General features: G+C 36.2%; 1 protein-coding gene across 2 annotated transcripts in view; it reads right to left on the bottom strand.

Annotated features, from left to right (window-relative positions):
• Window positions 1-20,496, bottom strand: part of ppargc1b (peroxisome proliferator-activated receptor gamma, coactivator 1 beta) — a 62,338-nt gene that overhangs the window by 8,134 nt on the left and 33,708 nt on the right. Inside the window, exons 2-7 of one of the 2 annotated variants that reach the window (XM_073921837.1) lie at window positions 15,939-16,124; window positions 14,137-14,413; window positions 10,330-10,452; window positions 3,618-4,512; window positions 1,716-1,761; window positions 722-786 (exon numbers count right to left, since the gene is read on the bottom strand). In XM_073921837.1, coding sequence (XP_073777938.1) covers window positions 722-786; window positions 1,716-1,761; window positions 3,618-4,230 — 724 coding nt within the window. In that variant the 5' untranslated portion in view covers window positions 4,231-4,512; window positions 10,330-10,452; window positions 14,137-14,413; window positions 15,939-16,124. The remainder of the gene's footprint in view (window positions 1-721; window positions 787-1,715; window positions 1,762-3,617; window positions 4,513-10,329; window positions 10,453-14,136; window positions 14,414-15,938; window positions 16,125-20,496) is intronic. The other variant, XM_009291061.4, reaches the window with a different exon arrangement.

Genomic DNA, 20,496 nt, shown 5'->3' with positions numbered 1-20,496 from the left:
GGTGCTGTATGTAAGCTTTTGACTCTTCTTAAGCATAACAATACCAGTTTGTTTTTCAGAATACTTTGATTAATTCAAAAGTTTAAAAGATCAGAATTTACCTGAAAAAGAAACCCTTTTGTAACATTATACAGTTTAAATGTTCTGTAAGGATTTTACTTTGTAATTTTATAATACTCTTATGTAGCAAGGATGAATTAAATTAAGCAAAATGAAAGTGAATTACAAAAGCTTTCTATTTCAGAAATAATATTGAATTTGCTAAAAATGTAAGACCCCAAACCTTCTGAATTCAGTCAACTAATTAAAAGTGACGACAAGGACATTCATACAATTAATAACATTTCAATTCCAATTAAAATCTGATCTTTTAAAAACAAATATATCCATCAAAATATTCATCACACTAATACACAACATTTCTAAATTGCATTGACAGTTCATTTTAAATTACTCTTTTCTTTTGTTTCTTTTCATAAGTGAAGGCCACAAACTTTTATTTGACAGGATGCAGTAACAAGCCGTTTACCATTCAGCTTATTTAGACATTCACTAGCCTAATCTACACGCGTCATTCGCAACAGTCTAAATCCTGTGCAAATACTGGCAAGCTATCAGCATGTGTGAGAACATATGAGGTGAATCAAGTGCTAATAGCTTACACAATGCCCCAAAAATGACACGCTTATAAAAATACCACCGACTAAGTGCGTAATAATACCTGCTGTGCCACACAGTTCCATACAGAGAGTCTGCTCAAAGGGCTTGTTGGCGTACTGCGTGTCTCTGATCAGGAAAACACAAAGAAGAAACAGCAGAATCCATTAAACTCTTAGTCGGACAAGAAAAACAGGATACAGTTTCAACAACAAAATGCATCAGATTTACTGCTTCAGGGGGTTATATTTGTCCTCTAATGACATTTGAAGCAGGGTTTGATCGATCTGGGTCTCTTTACTTCAGAGCATATGTATATGCTTGGAAAAACAAATACTTGATGGTGCATTATGGGTTCTTCAGAGGTCCTTTTGGGTTTTTAAAAGCATGAAAAAAAGACAGACTAGAAAACATAAGTAACACTTTATTTTGGTCAATTTGAGGATTAGTAGACTGTCTGCTTAATATCTGTTGATACTGTTCCTTCAACAGACAATTAGCTGACTATAAGTAACTTTGCAAGTACATCAACTTACACTAACCCTAACCCTGACCTAACAGTGTATTTATAATTTAATGAGAATTAGTTGGCATGTAGATGCAATGCAACTTAAATGCAACAAACAGACCATCAAAATAAAGTGACCAAAAGTGATTTCAAAATCAAGACCTTTTCAAGACCTTCCAAACTTCATTTTCCTTTTCATCACATATGTTTTTCTGTTTGTGCAGCAACAAAATGCATCCGGTTTACTGCTTCAGAGATTTCTATTTTTCTTTTAACGACATTTATAGCAGGGTTTGATTGATCTGGGTTTCTTTATCTGCACCGCGTCTGAGCTATGTATATGCATGGAACAACAAATGACTGTAATTGGTAGTAGGACCTCTGGCTATTTATAGCAATACTTCACTTTGAGAGACGCCGTGTTTTGTGGTAAAATAGCTACAAAACAAGCCTTCTCTAGGCAATTCTCAAGATGGACAAGAGTCTTAAACTTTTGGCCTGGAAGTGTTCCAGGGCTCTAGAATAGATTAGGAATGAATTGAACACGCACCCGTTGGATTTGGTTGCCAGCGGCAGACAGAGGCAGGAGCGTTTCTCTGCAATCACAACAACAGACAGAGGCATTGTTAGAGATCTCAATAGCAGATGCTGTGAGCTCTTCAACTGGCTCTATGAAGATTAAAAACATGCTTGATGGTGCATTATAGATTCTTTAGAACATTGTTTGGCTTTTGGATTCTTTAAAGCAGCAACAAATAGAAGTCTTTTCAAAGAATGCTGAATAATAGAAAAAGATCAAGGACTTTCAAGTCAAAATAAACATGTAATCTTATTATATTTTTTATTTTATCACCATGTTCACCATATTTAAGTATAGCTATTTTAAAAATGTTTTTAAATATCTTTTTTCAATATTGCAATTTGATCTACAAAGTATATAAATGTTGCTATAAAAATAAAATTGTTTAAAAAAGTTTAAGTTTAAAACATTGATTAATATTTCTGTTTTCTCTTTCTCGCTTAATCCATTTATCATATTTAATTCAAAATATGCAAAATGCCTTAAAGGTTTTGTCATGATTCTGGTCAAAACTCAAAAATCTAGAAGCATTTTTAACACAGGCATAACAATATATAGTTTTGTTTTTAGAAATAATAAGTCATATAAGTTATAGTATATAAGTTTTGCTATACAAATATATATTTTTAAGTTTAAGTTAAAGTAAAAAACATTGATCAATTTTTCTGTTTACTCTCTTTCTCTTCCCATCCATCCATCCATCCATCCATCAATCCATCCATCCATCCACCCATCCATCCATCCATCCATCCATCCATCCATCTATCATATTATATTTTATTCACCATATGCACTGCAAAAATGCCTTTACTTAGACCTTTTGTTATGATTCCTGTCAAAATTATTAAATCAAGAAGCATTTTTAACACAGGTATAAAACTTTATAGTCTTATTTTCAAAAATAATACACTACCGGTAAAAAGTTTGTTGTCAATAGGATTTTTAAATGTTTTAAAATAAGCTTCTCCCGCTCACCAAGGCTGCATTTATGTGATCAAAAATACAGTACAAATTGTGAAATGTTATTGCACGATAAAATAACTGCTCAAAATAGTTTTTAATGTAATTTAAAAAATTATTCCAGTGATTTAAAGACGAATTTTATGCTTCATTACTCCAGTCTTCAGAATAGAATGATCCTTCAGAAATCACTGTAATATTAATTATTATTATTTTTAATATTACTATTATGAATGGTAATAGTAATATTTTTATTTGAAACATACATACAATAATAAATAAATATATATTTAATATATAAATATTTAACAATTTTTAAAAAATTGTACATTTAATAAATGCCGCCATGATGAACAGAATAACTTTCTTCAAAAAACAAACATGAAAACTGACCCCAAACTTTTGACCGGTAGTGTAAGTCAAAATGAAGTGAGTTTTTACTTAAAACAAGCTAAATAATCTCCTAGAGGGGTAAGCATAATAATCTTGTTTTCAGATGGAAAAAGGATTATGTTGCTTACCCCAAGAGTTTGTAGATATTTTGACTAAAAACAAGACAAAATCTCTAGGTAAGATAGACATATTTTGCAGTGTGAAGAGGCAAACACCACTGCATTTCATCTAGAATGAGCTTCATATATGTAAGTTAATTTATTTTACATTAAAGGAAATGAAAAGAACCTGTTCACCACCATTAAAGTGAAATTACAAAACCTACACTTAGAAACCTGAGAGAAACATTGATCATTTTAAAAGAAATTTAAAGTAATTGGTAAACTACTCACAAATAAAATTGATTTTAAATAAATGAATAGCATTCGAGACTCCCAAAAAACAAATCTCAGTCTGTAATGTGTCTAAACTATAGTACTGTTTTAATAGTAAACCTGCGATGTGTTCTTGAATTCTTACCGTCACTGCAGCATGGGTTATTATGGGTCTCAGAAGGCTTGTAGGAGCTGCTCTTCTGGCTGCTTTCAGTGTCAGTGGGAGGATGTTTGACCGTAATCTCCTCTTCGCTGCATTGCTCCGTCCGGCCACAGTTAACACGAACCCTCTTAGCAAACCGGCTAGGAAAAGAAGCCAGTCGTCGTGAGCGTCTGACAGAAAATGACCCTTCCTCTGGCTCTGGGCTCTTAGGCCTCTTTGCAGCCTTTTGCCAACTCTCACAGTCTGAGTCTTTAGGTTCAGCTTTGGGCTGCCGTGGAGGAGAAGAAGAAACGTCAACAGCGGGCCGAATGGCAGCTCCTCTGCTGTGAATATAAGGAGGGCTGTGCATCCTATAAGGCTTACTAACATCAAACGAGCTGACGGCCTCTAAAAGCTCCTTAAGCAGTGAATGAGCCTTGATTTCCCTTCGTCGACAGAACGGCATCCTGGGCCTGGTCTGAGAAGCAGGTTTCTGAGAGGTCGGAGGGGGTCGAGGGATCTGTGAGTGCTCAGGTTTGGCTTTCCGTGCTAATGCCTCGCGTTCTTTGCGATCCCAGCTAGCCTGTTTGCGTACAGGCAGGCAGTACGTGTGCATGTATTTGATGAGCTCGACTACAGAGTGCAGTTCTTTCTCAGAGGAGAACTGAGGCTTTGCTGGCTCAATGCAGACCACGCTTTCCCCCTCGCTGCTGGATGACTCTTCTTCCTCTTCTTCTTCTGACTCGCTGTCCTCTTCCTCTTCTTCTTCCTCAGTGTCGGCTGACGGTGTGTCCTCATTGTCCCGTGCTGTGGTGAGGTGACGGTGGAGTTCAGTGCAAAGACGACCGCTGGGCCTCACTGGCCGCGGCTTACGCTCCTGTGTGCTTGATTTGTCCTTCTGTGAAGAGAGAAGATGGTTTATTTAATTTTTTTGATGTATATGAAATAGATTTACATAACAAAAAAAGTCTAAAAAACATTTATGATTATATTATAGTTAATAGATGTAAGTAAATTAACGATTTTCCAAAGCGCCATTATCAACAGCAGTAATATAAAGGACAAAACATGTCATTAAAGAGCCACTATTTGAAAATGTTTTTGAAAACCATCATCCACGCAGTTTGTACCACAGCTCTAAGTGAATGGAAACATCCAGCTGAAGTTTAAATCTGAAAGTGCACCATGTTTAAAACTATTGATTCTTTAATGAAATAGTCGACTCAAAGTCGAATAAATGAATCAAGTTGGGTTCGGATCTTTGCCAGAGCGCATCGACATCGACACGGTACATCACCAAATATGTAGTACCGCATCCTGTAATTTTTCTGATGATTGATACAATAACCTACGCTGCAACGCGGGATTAGTTGCTCATTCGCTATTGAAGGAGCAGCAGAGACTATTAAGTATAGAACTTTGTCAGACTTTGAAAGAAACTTCGTCAGTAACAGTTACAGTTTATATGGACCAGTTTCTTCCTTCTCCGCATCATAACATGTAAGTGTGGTTAAAATTGTTGCCTCGTTTTGTGTAGTTTGCGAAATAAGTGTTTAAATGTGTGTTGTAACTTGTTATCGCTCCACGCAGCTTGCAAACACATCTATTAATGATCAGTGCTTGTATTGTATCTCTCAGGTTTAATCTGTTTGGGCTACTTATATATCACGTTCAAAACTCCATTGAAAAGCAATGTGTGTTTATTCCTTGACTGATTTAAATGCACTTCTGAATTCACGATCCTCTGCCATGTGTCTTTGTTATGGTCACCATCAGCTGTTCCACACACAGCGCGGTCAATTTTCAAAATAGTTCAACCTTTTCCACTGTATATATTAATACTAAATGTGTGTCGTTGTTATTACATGGGGTTAGCATTAGGAGTAGAGTAATATGCTGGTGTTTAACTGCATTGCATTATTGCATTCCTGCATTGGCCTCTGACATATTCTCTGATACTCCATACGCCGGGGTGGGCTTTTTTTAATCTGTCTCTTGCTGAAAGCAGTCAACCAATCACAACAGACTGGGTCATCAGACCAATCAGCGCAGATTAGCCTCACACAAATGGGTGGTTTGGGAACAAATGAATCGCTGACCAAATCATATGGGAGTCTTTGGCATAATTAGGTAAAAATAAATGCATATCATAAGACAACGAAAGTGTTTTTTTTTACCTTGCTTGCATATCAGAATGTTGATGGAGACCCCCAAAACCAAAATATGACATTTTATAATGCATAATAGGGGCTCTTTAAAATACGTATAAACAAATACTTATAACTGTATGTACCGATTGAAACTCTGGAGACTGCAAGTATAATATTTCATTTAGGAAAGAAGATGCATTACCATAATAAATGTAAAAAAATACAAATGTTTTGAATGCTACAAACAATTCTGTTTTTAAAAAAAAGAGTTAAACTTTCTTTTTTTTAAAACTTTCTATCCATCGTATTTTTCACATAAGAGAGGGTGTGACACGTCATTTAATTGCATTGAGACTTACAGTGTCATTCACTTTCATTCATTTTTGGCTTTTTATGCTGATTGAAAACAAAATTGCAAACAAAATTTTCTTACCATAATATTTAAATTTTAATTTATTGTTATAAAATTACTGCTTTGTAGTGAAAGCATTTGTCAGACTCAAATGGCTTACACATTCAAAGAAAAATGCTAATTTCCACACTGCAAAATAAAGTGGATAAATCAAAGTATCTTAAAAAATAACATGCATAGCAGGTCTGAAGGATCTCTGGATTTCTGAAGAATTTTGTGACAACAAAGATGATGAGAATTAGGTGAGAAAAAATCTGCTTTGAAGACAGCGATAAATTACCGTTTAAAACATATTTGACTGTAAAAAATTTACTTTTTATAATAGTAGCATGCATTTTCCTTTGAAATTGAATTTGAACTGCCTAATGTTTTCCATTAAAATATTAATATGTAATCAAATTATATTCAATGTATCAATACTTAAATATATTTTCGATAATAAAAATAATAAATAATAATAATAATAATAATGACAAGAAAAATTTAATTGATTTTTTTTATAATCAATCATTAAACTGATAAATTTTTGTTCACATAATTCTGTTACTTTAAAAAACAAGTAACAATTTCTTCTTTTCTTGGGTATTTCTTAATTTAACAATATTTCAATTTTTGTTCAAGAAAACCAAAGCAATATAATTTTTTTTTGCAATTTGAGCATTATTTATTGCAAGATTTTGAATTTAAGCTCTGAATTAAGATGTTTTTAGGGTTTTAAATTAAGAAAGAGTTATTAAGACTTTTTTAATACAACCATGTAAATCTAAAAAATAAAATCAGCTCAAAGCAGATTTGAATCTGTTTATGGTTTAGTCTATTATAATAAAACAATCTTATCTAAGCCACAATGAAAGTTTAAGCATTATAATGACAGAAGTAACAAATATAAGCTTTTTGAAACTATTCTAGTGATGAGCATTTGCTTTTGGCATTCATCCTAAATGTAGCCGGCCATCTTTTGTAACCCCCTTATGAAATGAGCAAGCATGTGAACTATGCGGGCAGCTGAAACCCCTGGAGTCTATTTCAGAGTGTACTTTGCTCTAAGGTTACGGTGACAAATGTGCCAAGGTTGGTTGTGAGATATTCTTCTAGTATCTGAGGAACTACTGCTTGTTCTTTGAAGTAATCTCTAACTCAGTGAACATTGCCCTTTAGGCTGGGTAGAGGCTGTGGCTTTGGCATGACAGATGGCTGCACTCAACTCTAATGCGTCGACAGTCTTAGCCGTGGTGCGATGTGCCAAAGCGCAGAGAGTGAATGAGGAACCACAGGCTTCACAGGCTTTAGAACTTTGAAGCGCAAATCCTCGGTGTGGCTTCTAAAGGCTGGCATAAGCTAATTGGGCATTAGCGTTGCAGTGGGAACACACTGTGGTGTAAACGGTAATAAATGGTGTACAATGGAAAGTCTTCTTTGCCCTCTTGAATCCTGTTTTGAGTTTAAAGCACCACTACACTTTTTCTTTTTCAACTTTTACAACTCCCTGAGACTTAAACAGTTTAGTTTTACCATTTCTGAGTACACTCAGCTAATCTCTGGGTCTGGCGGGAGCACTTTTAGCTTAGCTTAGCTTAGCATACATCTTTCAATCTGGTAAGACCATTTAAAACTTGCTCAAAAAATTAAAAAAAAAAGTTTAGATAATTTTCCTATTAAAGCATGACTCTTCTATAGTTACATCATGTACTCATTGCTATTTGAAAAGTTTCTATTTTCTAGATCGGCTAGCTCAAACATTCTGGCATAATAATCTAGGAACTTTGCTGCTGTAGCATGGCTGCAGCAGGTGCAATGACATTACACAAAGCTGTTACCTAGTAACCTAGCTAAACTTTTTTCATGTGCGAAATAGCCTATTATGTTCAATTCGTTCATTGGTCTTAGTACGTGAAGTAGGAAAAGTCAAGCTTTAAATAAGAAAATTATCAAAACTCTTTAAAAAATTTTTGAGGGAGATACTAATGGTCTATTCAACGATTTATGCCAAACTACGTCAAAAGCCCCTTTCACACATACAGACCTTTCTGGAAAATTACTTGCAAATGTCTGGAAAGGGATCATGTGTGAACAGGCCCTTTTTATAAAATACCGGTAAATTTGTTCCCGGCAATTTTCCGGAAAGAGAAGTTGTAACATTAACGGTAATTTGCTGGAATGCTGCTCTGTGTGAGCGCGTGCATGTCTAGAACATGCTGACGTGAGACATCTATTTTAGCTAATCAGAACGTTCAGATGCATCCACATCTGCGCTGTTTTTGAAAATAATATCCTTTTCAAGAGTTCACACTTAGATATTGCTTGACAACTGTTAGCAGGTTTGGCATGCTGTACTGGGAGAGAACCCTGAGCTCGGAGATAGTTAAGCCCAGGGCCCCCGCCAGATCCATAGAGCATGAGAGGGGAGTACGAGATCAGGTGGTTCTCGAGAGCTCCCCTTTTTTTAAAGGAGGAAAGGAGGAGAAAGGGGTGGATGGGGGGTTTCTTGGGAAAATGAAGATAAGGGAGTAAATCTAGCTAGGCTACTTATAGTGAGTTAGGACAGATGTGCTGCAGTCAATCATATCACGTGCTCCTCTCGAAATTAGTTTAAAAAACTTCACTTAATATTTTTTCAGACACATTTAGCTGCTAGATGTTAGCAAGATACTGTTTCTATTTTCTTTCTTAATGCCAACTGTGTAAAAATTTATCGATAAAATGCTTATGATATACTGCTGTTTGTTTACCTTCAAGCTCTGCCGCTTGTGCACGTGAAGCAGCTGGTAAACGCCAACACAAACACACATCTTATGTACCATCAACCATCAACAAAAGCCCGACCCCTTCAGCTGTTTAGAGATCATTTTGGTTAGTGATGACAGAATTTACTGGCATTTTAAAATGGATGTGCGAATGCTCTTTTCTGGAAAAATTCCGTAAAGTTTTTGCCTGTGTAAACACCGCTTTTTTGAATTACCGTAAAGTCGTTCCCATAATTTTCCAGATATTTACCGGTATCACTGTTTGAAAGTGGCTAAAGACTGTAGAGTACACAAGACATGTCATTTGTATAGTTTTGAATGGGAAAAGTCTATTAATCAATATGGTGAATGAAGCCCCGCGTACTAGTACAGAAGCCAATCATTAATTGCTTTAGACAAGGGGTCACCAATCTCGTTCCTGGAGGTCTGGTGCCCTGCAGGCTTTAGCTCCAACTTCAACACATCTGCCTGGGTGTTTCAAGTATACCCAGTGAGACCTTGATTAGCTTGTTAAAATGTGTTTGATTAGGGTTGGAGCTAAAATCCGCAGGACACCGGATCTCCAGGAAGAAGTTTGGTGACCCCTGCTTTAGACTGACGTTTCTCCGAGGAAAAAGCTCGGACCAGACGTGTACTTTTACAATTTGTTGTTCAACAAACACACTAGAATCTCTGCCAATTTTCGCTTCACAGACATAAGAAATATAACCACATAAAGCTTGAAATCTGTACTTTTAAATGAACCAAGTATTTTTTTGCACTTAAAACCAAACTTATTTTGGTTTCGTAATCTATATGAAACGTACATAAAGTACAGTCTGTCCTGTCAAATGCACATCACATGACAGTAACTACTCAAACGCCAACAAACTTCTAAACAAACAGTCTCTGTTATTTCTGGAGGAGATTCGCCATAAAGACAAAGTAGTGGATTACTGCAGAAGAGCTATATGATCAGACAGCCATTATCCAGAGGATGATAATGTCTAACAGTTTTAAATAAGGTTGGTGTCGTGATCTTGTGTGTATGTGTATTAGCTCGGGCAACCAGAAAATATGTTGATTTTGTTTGATTCGTACGTTAAGAAACAAAACTAAAGAGACAGCTGTTGTTTAATTTTATTGGTGGTTCCAAGTATGTAATGTAATTGTAAACTTGCCAAACAGTTTTGAGTTTAATGTGTGCCCATTCAGAAAGAGCATACTGCCGAGAGGCATTTCAGAGATGGCCGCCGAGTTAAATGGTTTGCCTTAAAGGGACTTTGACTGAGCTAAGATGATGCTAACATATGCTAGGCTAAATATGCTCCTGTCAGAACTGGAGATCAGCTAAATGGTAAAATTAGCCTATTTCCAAAATATGTGCTGTTGCTTAAAGCTAGAGTCATAATGAATGGATTTCCTCTCACCTTTAGCACGGGCCTCACAGGCTTGACATGCTGGTTCCTACTGCTATGACGATGAACGCCACTGTCTTTGTGCGACTCGAGGCCCACAGGCACATTAGGGGGTGTCAACAGGAGCTTTTTCAGCTGTGGAGGGAACGAGAGGTGAGGGATTAAAATTTGATCTCACATGGCGCATTTAAAACAGAGACCTTACACAAACACAGAATCTCTCAATCTCTGACGTCTGTTTATCAAGACTGTCAGTACATCTACAAAAACATTGTAAAATAAACAATACTATAGTAATTTATAGTAAGTTTTCAACCATAATACAGTAAAAAGTATTGCACTGTATAAAATACTGCATTTATAACTTCCTGTTAATTAATGCTACAAAGCACTGTAGTATTTCATATAGTAAACGTATAAACTAATAAATTCTGTACTTTTACTACAGTAAACTGTGGTGTATTGTACTTTAATACATGTTATAGTAGAAGAAAACTAAAATATTGGGTCATTTGTTTATATTACTAGTTGTTGTGTAATCATAGCAACTATAGCATTACTGCAACTTCACTATAGCACGATTCAAATATCCTTATGTTGTTTACTATAAATTACTATAGCATTACTTCAAGTTTCCTGCTGAAGGAACAAGACATTAAAATAACTGAAAGTGCGAGTCCTAAATGATCAGCGCAACTAAAGAAAGCAAAGTAAGAAGCAGAGATGTGTTGCTGAGTCCCTTAAGCGATTGTTAATGTGCCAACTTGGCAGGTCTGTCCATGTCTCTCAGTGTCCATTGAGGAAACTGAAGGGGCGCTGAGGGTTTCAGCTTCTGTGTACCAAGCCATTTTGGCATGCACCAGCCATCTATGCCATGAAAACATGTGCTCTGCTTTCTCTTTTCCTGGTGCTTCAATGCACCCCTTGTTCAGCACACAGGCTGGCCTCATTTAGGGGTTGAGGTGTAACTGTAGCCATTGCCAGCAGAGGGGGCTCTCAGCTCTTGGGTATGACAGTAATGCCCAGACTAAACTATACTGGAACAATTCCATTGTTACTCAATGATTTAACATGGTAGTGCATCTGTCTAGACTTGTAACTTCCAGGCACTTTGTTTAGAAAAATGCTGGAGTCAAAAGTGTCTGGAAATGTTTTAAAAATACAGTATATTTATGATGTATTCTAAATGTTCAATAGGTTTTTTTGTTTGTTTATTGAAAAATACTTTGATAAATAAATATACAGGTACATACACTTATATATTCCTATATCCCCTATGGTTTTAACATGTGTTAAGTGTTTTAAATGCTTTTATTTATGGTCATTAATAATATTGAATATATTTTAGTCTGAAATTTTAGTCTTCTGTGTCACATGATCCTTCATGATTTTCTGCTTAAGAAACATTTCTTAATATATTCAATATTGTCAATGTTTAAAATAGCAGTTCAGTAATTATTTTGTAGACTGTGATACATTTTAGCAGGATAACATCTTAAAAATGTTAACGTCATTTATTTCAAACATTTTGTAATGATGTAAAAGTTGTCACTGTTACATTTGATCAAATTGATTATAATTACTTTTATATAACTATGCTTTTCATATTTTTAATAAACACCTCTGGCATTGTTTTGTATAAGTCATTTATGCATTGATATAAATAAATAAATAAATAAATAAATAAATAAATAAATAAATAAATAAACAAACAAATAAATAAATAAATAAATAAATAAATAAATAAATAAATAAATAAATGAATGAATAAATTCTAATTATAACGTTCATTTCTTTAAAAAATAAAAAATCTTATTGGTCCCAAATTACTGAGCTGCAGTTTCTAAATATTACATTATCAGCATATCAAGTTGTATCAATTAATTTAATTACTGTATTATGAACAAACTCCTAAATAATAATAAATATATATTACTAAATAGGCTAATTAAAATTGGTGTTTATTTTTAGTTCAAAATATGTAAATCTGTTCATATTAACCAATCAAAGTATCTTGGTATGTAGTACATTTAACAAGTGATAGCTCTGTAAATTGTTTTGTTCAGAACATTGCTCTATGCTGCATGATTGTGCACTATAGTTTGAATGAGAAAAATAAACATTGTTTACAATTTACTCTACTGGTAATGTCAGCCCCACTGGCACCTTAAAAGTACTAGTCTCATTCTCTGAGAAATCTTCATAATTGTCCTCAATTTAAAAGGGATTTGTCTCTCTTTCGCATATATCTTCTATAATTTGTCTCTAAACACTGTAAGTTATAGCCTTTTTTGGTAACACTGCAGCAACACCAAAAGAAGACAGCGATTATCTCAGTAATCAGACGGTTCCCTTTCATGGGCAATAAACAATGCATTTCTAGAACAATGTGAATTGTTAAGCTATTGAATGAAATGTGAGACATTACTGTAAGTGCTACCAATCTCTATGGAAAAAATTAAATCACAAAACACACATCACAAACTGGAAAAACAGCAACAACACACTACAGCTTATGCCAACCAATTGTTCAGCATTAAACAAGAAAGCAGTGGGAAAAAAGGGGGGAAAAGACAAGAGTAGAATAGGAAAGCTGTCCAACGGGTAATAACTGTTATAACTGGTTTCACAACATACACAGATTAAATTGTTGGGGTTTGTGAGCTGAAAGGGACAGATAACAACAGCATTTTGTTCCAGGAAGTGGCGTTTTAGGAAAGAGATGAGCAAGAGAGAGTAGGGTTCTCCCATAAAAGGTGGGAAAAGGGAGCAAAAAGCAATTCTGCAGAGGTCCGTTTTGTCACCTGGAGGATTCAGAAATCTGGGAAGTAGATAAAAGCATTCCCTTAAAAAAGTACCATGGTATAACCATGTTTGCTGGACACTAATATGCTGGTAATGCCATGGAAACAACTAGTGTTCAAATTTTTAATTCAAGTTGGCAAGATTTGTAATATTTCATTGACACTAATGCCAAATTTAGCTGATAAAATTAAAAAATATCTCATTTTAATTTTTAAAATGTTATTTATTCGATGTCACATGATCATAAAAATCATTCTAATATGCAGATATGGTCCACAGGAAACATTTTTAAATAACTATCAATGTTAAATAAAAAATAAAAAAACATTATGCTACTTGTAGGCATGGGACGATAACCAGTTTCAGTATCTCCAGCAAAAAATATTTCCATGATGACTTTTAATTTAAAAAGAAATCAGTGTTTTTGAAACTAACAAAGACAGCAGAGGTCAATGATTTATTTGAATTATTTAGTCAGACATGTTTCCTGCTCCAAAATATCTCAAAATAAAATGTATTGTGTTCAGAGGGGAAAACGTTTTGGTTTTTATTACCCAGACATTTAAAAAGAACTTATTTTAGAGCAGTAATCACAATACCCTAATATATTGATATAATATATTGATACCCTAATATAGTGATATTATTATCCAAGGTTTTCATACCCTCAAAATCTTATACCGGCCCATGCCTTGCTACTTAATATTCTTGTGTTAGCCATTTTTCAGGATTATTTGATTATCTATTGCCATGGAATATACCAAAGTGTCCATTTTTTGCCATCTGAAGACATCACTGTGCCATGGTACCGCCACAGTACTTTCTTATAAGGCTGAGAGAAAGATAAGAGGAGTGGGATGAGTTGGAAAATGAAAAGCTAGAAAAAAGCCGAAGCAAAAAGATCCACATAAAGTGTGTCCACGTTCTCCACATCCTTGCCTGTGGAGAGGATTCTTGTTAGATCGGTTGCTTAAAAAAGAAACAAAAAAAGCCCAAAATGAGAAAAATTCAGACCTGTGTTGCCTATCATACCCATGCTGTGGGGTAGTCAGAGGCCCATCCATATCCACCTTAAACAGGAAGGAAGGGTTCTTACTAGAGATGGGTCTTCTGTCTCTGGGCTCATTGAGCCAGGGAGGGGCTCACTCTCCATAGGGAGGTCATCTTCCTCCTCTTCGCCCTCCTCAGGTTCGTCCCCCAGGGAAGGGAACACAGACAGACCCCCGACTCCGTCCTCAACAATGCCGTCCAGGCTGTCTGTGAGGGCAGCGAGCAGGGCCGCATTTTCTTCCTACAACAGCAAGAAACAAATAAAGGTAAATCTGCTGTGAAGCAAAATCAAGAAACTTGCCCTTAGAACATGTGTCTGAATATGTTTTTCATCTGTTTTTGAGGCAGAAACATTAAAGAATGGCAATTCAATTAAAAAGTTTCAGCTTAAACGAATCTGCAACACCCATGCAAACATCATTTACACTGACACAATCTACATTGTGAAAAGCACTATAGAAATAAACATAAATTGAATAGAATTGAATCATAAATCCAAACCCTAGCAATGAAATTTAGTCATACAGTCAAATCAGTCAATCATTCAGTAACATATCTACTGGAATAAACCAAACAATGCTTTAACCAAACAATACAATTCTGATATCACTTAGGGGCAGATCACACCAAACGTGGTTTTTGCGTTGACAGGTGCATCATTTGAATGATTTACTAATGGTCGAGAGCGTTTGCGCACAGCTTATGCTGCACACCTCACATTTTAACCATTTGCTGCGCCTCACACTTTTGCTGTTGCGCACTGTGTTTGTTGTTGAAAAAGTCAACTTTGAGCGGAAAAAGTGTGTTACTGCAGTCGAATCTTTTTATTTTCCAATCAAATAAAAGCAGAGGTGGTGTTTGTGTTGTCAAGATGACTACGGAGACTTTTGAAGATAGAGGAGAGACTAGTAGATACTGTTTTGAGTTATCTGGAGCTGTATGACTTCACAAATCTTGAATATCACAATATTATTAAATATTAAAATTATACCAATATGAACAGCAACACTCGCGCACAGTAGGCAGCTGATTCAGTTGTTGCCTAAGGACAAAAAAAGTGTATGCAGTGCGCCTCACTTTTTTTTTTTTCGCATGTTCGGTGTGATCGGCTTCTTACTCTACTTCTACTTTAAACCTCAAATGAATATCAGTGCCCCCTTCTTAAGTCATAAGTAATAAAAAAGATAAAAGATAATTTGTCTAAAATTTGTCTTGATCTGTTCATAAGGATTACGATAAGGATGTCTGTTTGTACTTTTTGATCCATAAAATTGTTAAATGGAAATGCAATTAATAAACAAAATGATTAAATAATATTTAAAATATCTTCATATACTAATTTGCACTTCAAAAATTAAAGAACATCTGGAATGAAGGATTGTACTGTACACAGTAAGAGAATTACATTTTTGATGAATTATCCATTTAAGGCTACCATTTTTCCAAGAACCTAAGGCCCTTTTTCATATTGCCCTCTTAATCCACTCAGGCTGTCCCCAAGTCCAAACATTGCATAATACTGAATAGTTTGTTGGGTAGTGAAAGCACAAAGGTTGTGCTGCAACATGTGGTTGTGCCGAGACTGCAACATCAAGGGTACCATTTGGGACGAGGATCTACAAAGGGCTAACACGATTACGGTCAATGTAAAAACAATAAAATAGTAGGATCAGAAACTTTAACTATAAGTAACAGTAATAGAGATGATTTCCTAACCTATACCACTAATCAGCTCAAGATTAAGCAATGAGTGTGAGCTTTCCCACCTCGAATAGCTCTGGGTCTCCAGCGCTGTACTGTATGGAGGCAGGGGAGTGATCTGATTGCTCATTGCACCAATGCAGCTCACTGAGGCAGTTCACTGAGTCAAAATCACTGGCGTCCAGCTGCGAGAGGTCAAAGTCAGGGAAGTCAGCATCCAGGCGGTCTGAGCAGACCTCCTCTTCCCCATACTGAGAACGACAGAAAGAAAAAAAAATGACAGGTCAGGAGGCCAACATCAGAGGACACATCTGAAAAGAATGCACTCCGCTGTAAACGCTGGGAAATCAATAGACATGCCGTGACTGTGGAGATCCTGAGCTTGTAACAGTCATCTGAATTAGTACTAACTCTCAGCACAACTTCATTAGGACTAATGAACTGAGAGTCGAAAGAAGATGAAAAGCTAAGCTAGGATTTAGCGATGGTTGCACATCCTTAAATAAATAAAAAACAAAAAACAAAGCTATGGGTTTTGGGGTTTGCTGTGGGAGTGATATACTAAAAAGTATCATTCTAATATGCATATATCAAGAATAAGGCACAGAGGTTAACTATTTATGCAAAAATCGACTAGTTTTATGTCAATGTTTTCAGCCAGAAATCTCATATCAACATTTCCATTTTTTTTGTTCACAGACTAAAGCAAATAGTCACTCTATGTATCTGTCTGTGGGTTTTAAAATATTTAACCAATGTAAGATATCAACAAAGAATGTGTGACTAAACGTAACATCCCTGGAACCTTAGATGAAATCTTGAATTTAACCACCAAAACCTTAAAACTCCATTCTGCCTTCATTTTGAAAGAAATGCCACACATAAGCCCTGAAATGTTGGCAAAAAAAGTTGTTTTTAAAATTTCACTATTGACTGGTACCAAAATTCGATACTTTTGACAACTCTATTAAATACTGACACTGATTATTTCATCTACATGATGTTTGTCCATCAGTATTGTGAACTCCGCCCATCCCTTGTCTGATTGGTCTTTCGCAAGGACTTCAGAGTTGTATGTTGTTTAGACCCTGCATCACACTACTGAGCGTAAAAATGACACATGGGACCTCCTACGAACTTCTACACTACGCAAGCATTTCAGACAGGGCCACTAGTAAAGGTAGTGTAAATAGGTTTGAAACTTAGTCCACTGTTGATCGGTTTTAGAGTTGCTTTTATAATGTAAACATGCATTATGGTCAAATGTGGTCCAATTTGACACACGTGAACACATTTTCATTGTGATTTAAACTTTGTACTCTGAAATAATTTGATTTGAAAGAAAAAAAATGTAAAAAGCACATTGTGTATTTCCCAATATTACATAAGAAGATCAGAAAAAGCTATACAAAGTCCCAGTTCAGAATACCAGGTGTTAGACTACCATTGACATCTTGTCATAGCCAATATACTGTCTTTTATGGATTATCTATTGCGCTTCAACTTTTCTAACATGACATTTAGCCCATATGTTTTTAAAAACAGAAAAGGTACATGAAGCTACTATGCAGCTAAAATATGCTTTATAGTCTGTATGCAAATGAAAATGGCAACATTTTTGCTCCTAATTCCAATTTATTAACACATCCAATTGTCAGACCATGCACTACATAAAGCCACACTAACAACTCAATTCTAACCGATATTTTAAACAATTTCTTCATATTCTGAAAAGAAAATATAGGATTTGGATGTAGAGTTTTTGTCTGAAGTTTGATATTGAGAGCGGCTGCACTTTATTTAACCAGCTGACAGTCCGCACACTTTAGCTTTTAGACTGTTTTCAAGGTAAAACCCTCTTGCAGGGTTTTGTGCCTTTAAAGCAGCACTGCTATAGCCTGCTCTGAGTGTTTCATGCTAAAATTAGTTTCAAAAACACTTTTCTCAAGACCCCTGCTTTCTGTTCAACTCCATCTAACCACTTCTGAACAGGCGTCTTACATAAAGTTCCCTGCATCTGATTGTGGTTAGGTGAATGCAAATCAGTTTCATTTTATAGGGCTTCCTTAAAAGAGATCAGTTATGACTTGCTGTTCATGCAACCAACAGATTGGTTGATTTTGAAAACATGAAGTTTATCACATCTTTGCATGTGTGATAGGGAAGAGAGACAAAGTGTATGCGTGTGAGCGATACAAAGAACCCATGCGTGTGTGTCTGTGTCAATAAGTACTGTGAGAAGGGAAGTGGTCTAAACCCCAGGGGTACAGTAGAAAACCACACATGCCTTAATATCTCCATGTGACCGATGGAGCTTTGCATTTTGCACTCAGATCATTTGGCTAGCGCCTGTCTGCTTGTGGAGATGATACCTGGAGGACACCAGGTGCAATGCTGCCTCGGTTTACAGGAGGTCGTATAATGAATATTCTACAGGGCTACTGTGATGCATTTTTGATGACTGCGTGCACGAATTCTGCCCTCTCTGTTTCACAAAGCTGATGATTGCGCTTATTCAGTTCCCTTTCTTTTCTTACACTGGGCCTGCTCAAGTCAGTGCAAAATAAGCAGGGCGCCATTTATGTCAGCTCGCCGAACTGCTGTTTTAAAATGCAGCAAACCACATGAATCAAATAGCAAAGATTTTACAAAGAGAGTCACTAAAGCACCTATTACCAGCTGCTGAGCTCTGATGAAATGAGGTCACATACTGTAGCCTATACCTCTGCACCGTTTTAGCCCAATCTTATTATATCTGCAGCATTTTAATCTGCCTCACTAAGCTATTGTTGAAAAATTCTTCAGATGAAATCTAGTGCTGAAAACTGTGAGACTAGAGAATATATATATATATATATATATATATATATATATATATATATATCAATCTATCGATCTGTATATTATATACACTCACCGCCCATTTTATTGGATACAATTGCTCGTTAACGCAAATTTCTAATCAGCCAATCACATAGCAGCAACTCAATGCACTCCAGCATGTAGACATGGTCAAGATGGAAGAAAGGATATTTAAGTGACTTTGAATGAGGCTTGGTTGTTGGCTGTATTTCAGAAACTGCTGATCTACGGGCTTTTTCATGCACAATCTTCTCTAGAGTATACAGAGAATGGTCCAAAAAAGAAAATATCCAGTAAGTGGCAGGTCTGTGGGCCCAAATGCCTTGTTGATGCCAGAGGTCAGAGGAGTATGGCCAGGCTATAAATAACCACTACAACCGAGGCATGCAGCAGAGCATCTCTGAATGTACAACCCGTCCAACCATGAGGCGGATGGGCTACAACAGCAAAAGACGACAGTGGGTGCAACTCCTGTCAGTCAAAAACAGGAAACCGAGGCTACAGCTCGCACAGGCTCACCAAAATTGGACAATAGAAGATTGGAAAAAACTTTGCCTGGTCTGATGAGTCTGCTGCGACATTTAGATGGTAGGGTCAGAATTTGGAACACAAAAGCATGGATCCACCCTGCCTTGTATCAACGGTTAAGGCCGCACTTTAGTCCCATTAGTACCAATCGAGCATCAAGTCAATGCCACAGTCTACCTAAATATTGTTGCTGATCATGTCCATCTCTTTTTTTTACCACAGTTTACCTATCATGTCAAAAAGCGTGAATCATCTCAGACTGGTTTTTTCAACATGACAATGAGTTCACTGTACTAAAATGGCCTGCACAGTCACCAGTTCTCAATCCAATAGTGCAGCTTTGGGATGTGGTGGAATGGGAGATTCACATCCTGGATGTTCAGCCGACAAATCTGCAGCAACTGTGTGATGCTATCATGCCAATATGGGCTAAAATCTCTGAATAATATTTCCAGTACCTTGTTGAATCTATGCCATGAAGGATTAAAGCAGTTTTGAAGGCAAAAAATGGGTCCAACCTGGTACTAGTAAGGTGTCCCTAATAAATTGGTCAATGAGTGTACAATTTCTACATATCTATTATCTATTATTATTAATGTTTAGCATGTATACCATGTTATTAAAGACGCAAATGTTTTCCAACGTTTTATATACAATGAAACATTTCATGTTATTCAAAATCTAGCCAGAAAAATGTGAAATTTGCACCATTTACAAAAACACTGTGAGATGTGGTTGTGAAATTAATGCACATTTAAAATCACCATCAAAAGGATTCAAAGCAGTACAGTTTGTGCAAATGTGAAAATGTAACTGGAAATCTATTCCTGCCTGCAGCGTTTTAAAGGAACTACTTAAGATGCTCTGAAGGTGCTGTGCATGTGCAAGTGTAATGAAGGTGTTTGCCTATCATCCAACATGCACACAGAGCAAGCAAACACACACATACACACACACACTTAGCACTCTCCTCGCATCCTACTCACACACCACTGACTCATCTCCATCCTCCGAGACCCCTTCCCCAGGAGCACAAGAGCTGCGGCTAATCAATCTTTTTATTCTCTCGCTCTCTTTTTTTCTGTGTTATGGAGAGTCTCAATTTCAATCAATAAAAAGCTCCTTGGGCTCTGAAGGTTTAAGGTCACAAGCGCGAGTGTGTGTGTGCGTGTGTGTGCTGCAATTGTAGGGCTGGGCATCATGACAGTATGACGAAAAAGCAAAAGTGACTTT

Source organism: Danio rerio, chromosome 14, assembly GCF_049306965.1.
Source record: "Danio rerio strain Tuebingen ecotype United States chromosome 14, GRCz12tu, whole genome shotgun sequence".
Classification (NCBI taxonomy): domain Eukaryota; kingdom Metazoa; phylum Chordata; class Actinopteri; order Cypriniformes; family Danionidae; genus Danio; species Danio rerio.
The sequence above is the reverse complement of the archived record's forward strand: the minus strand, read 5'-3'. Positions and strand labels throughout refer to the sequence as shown.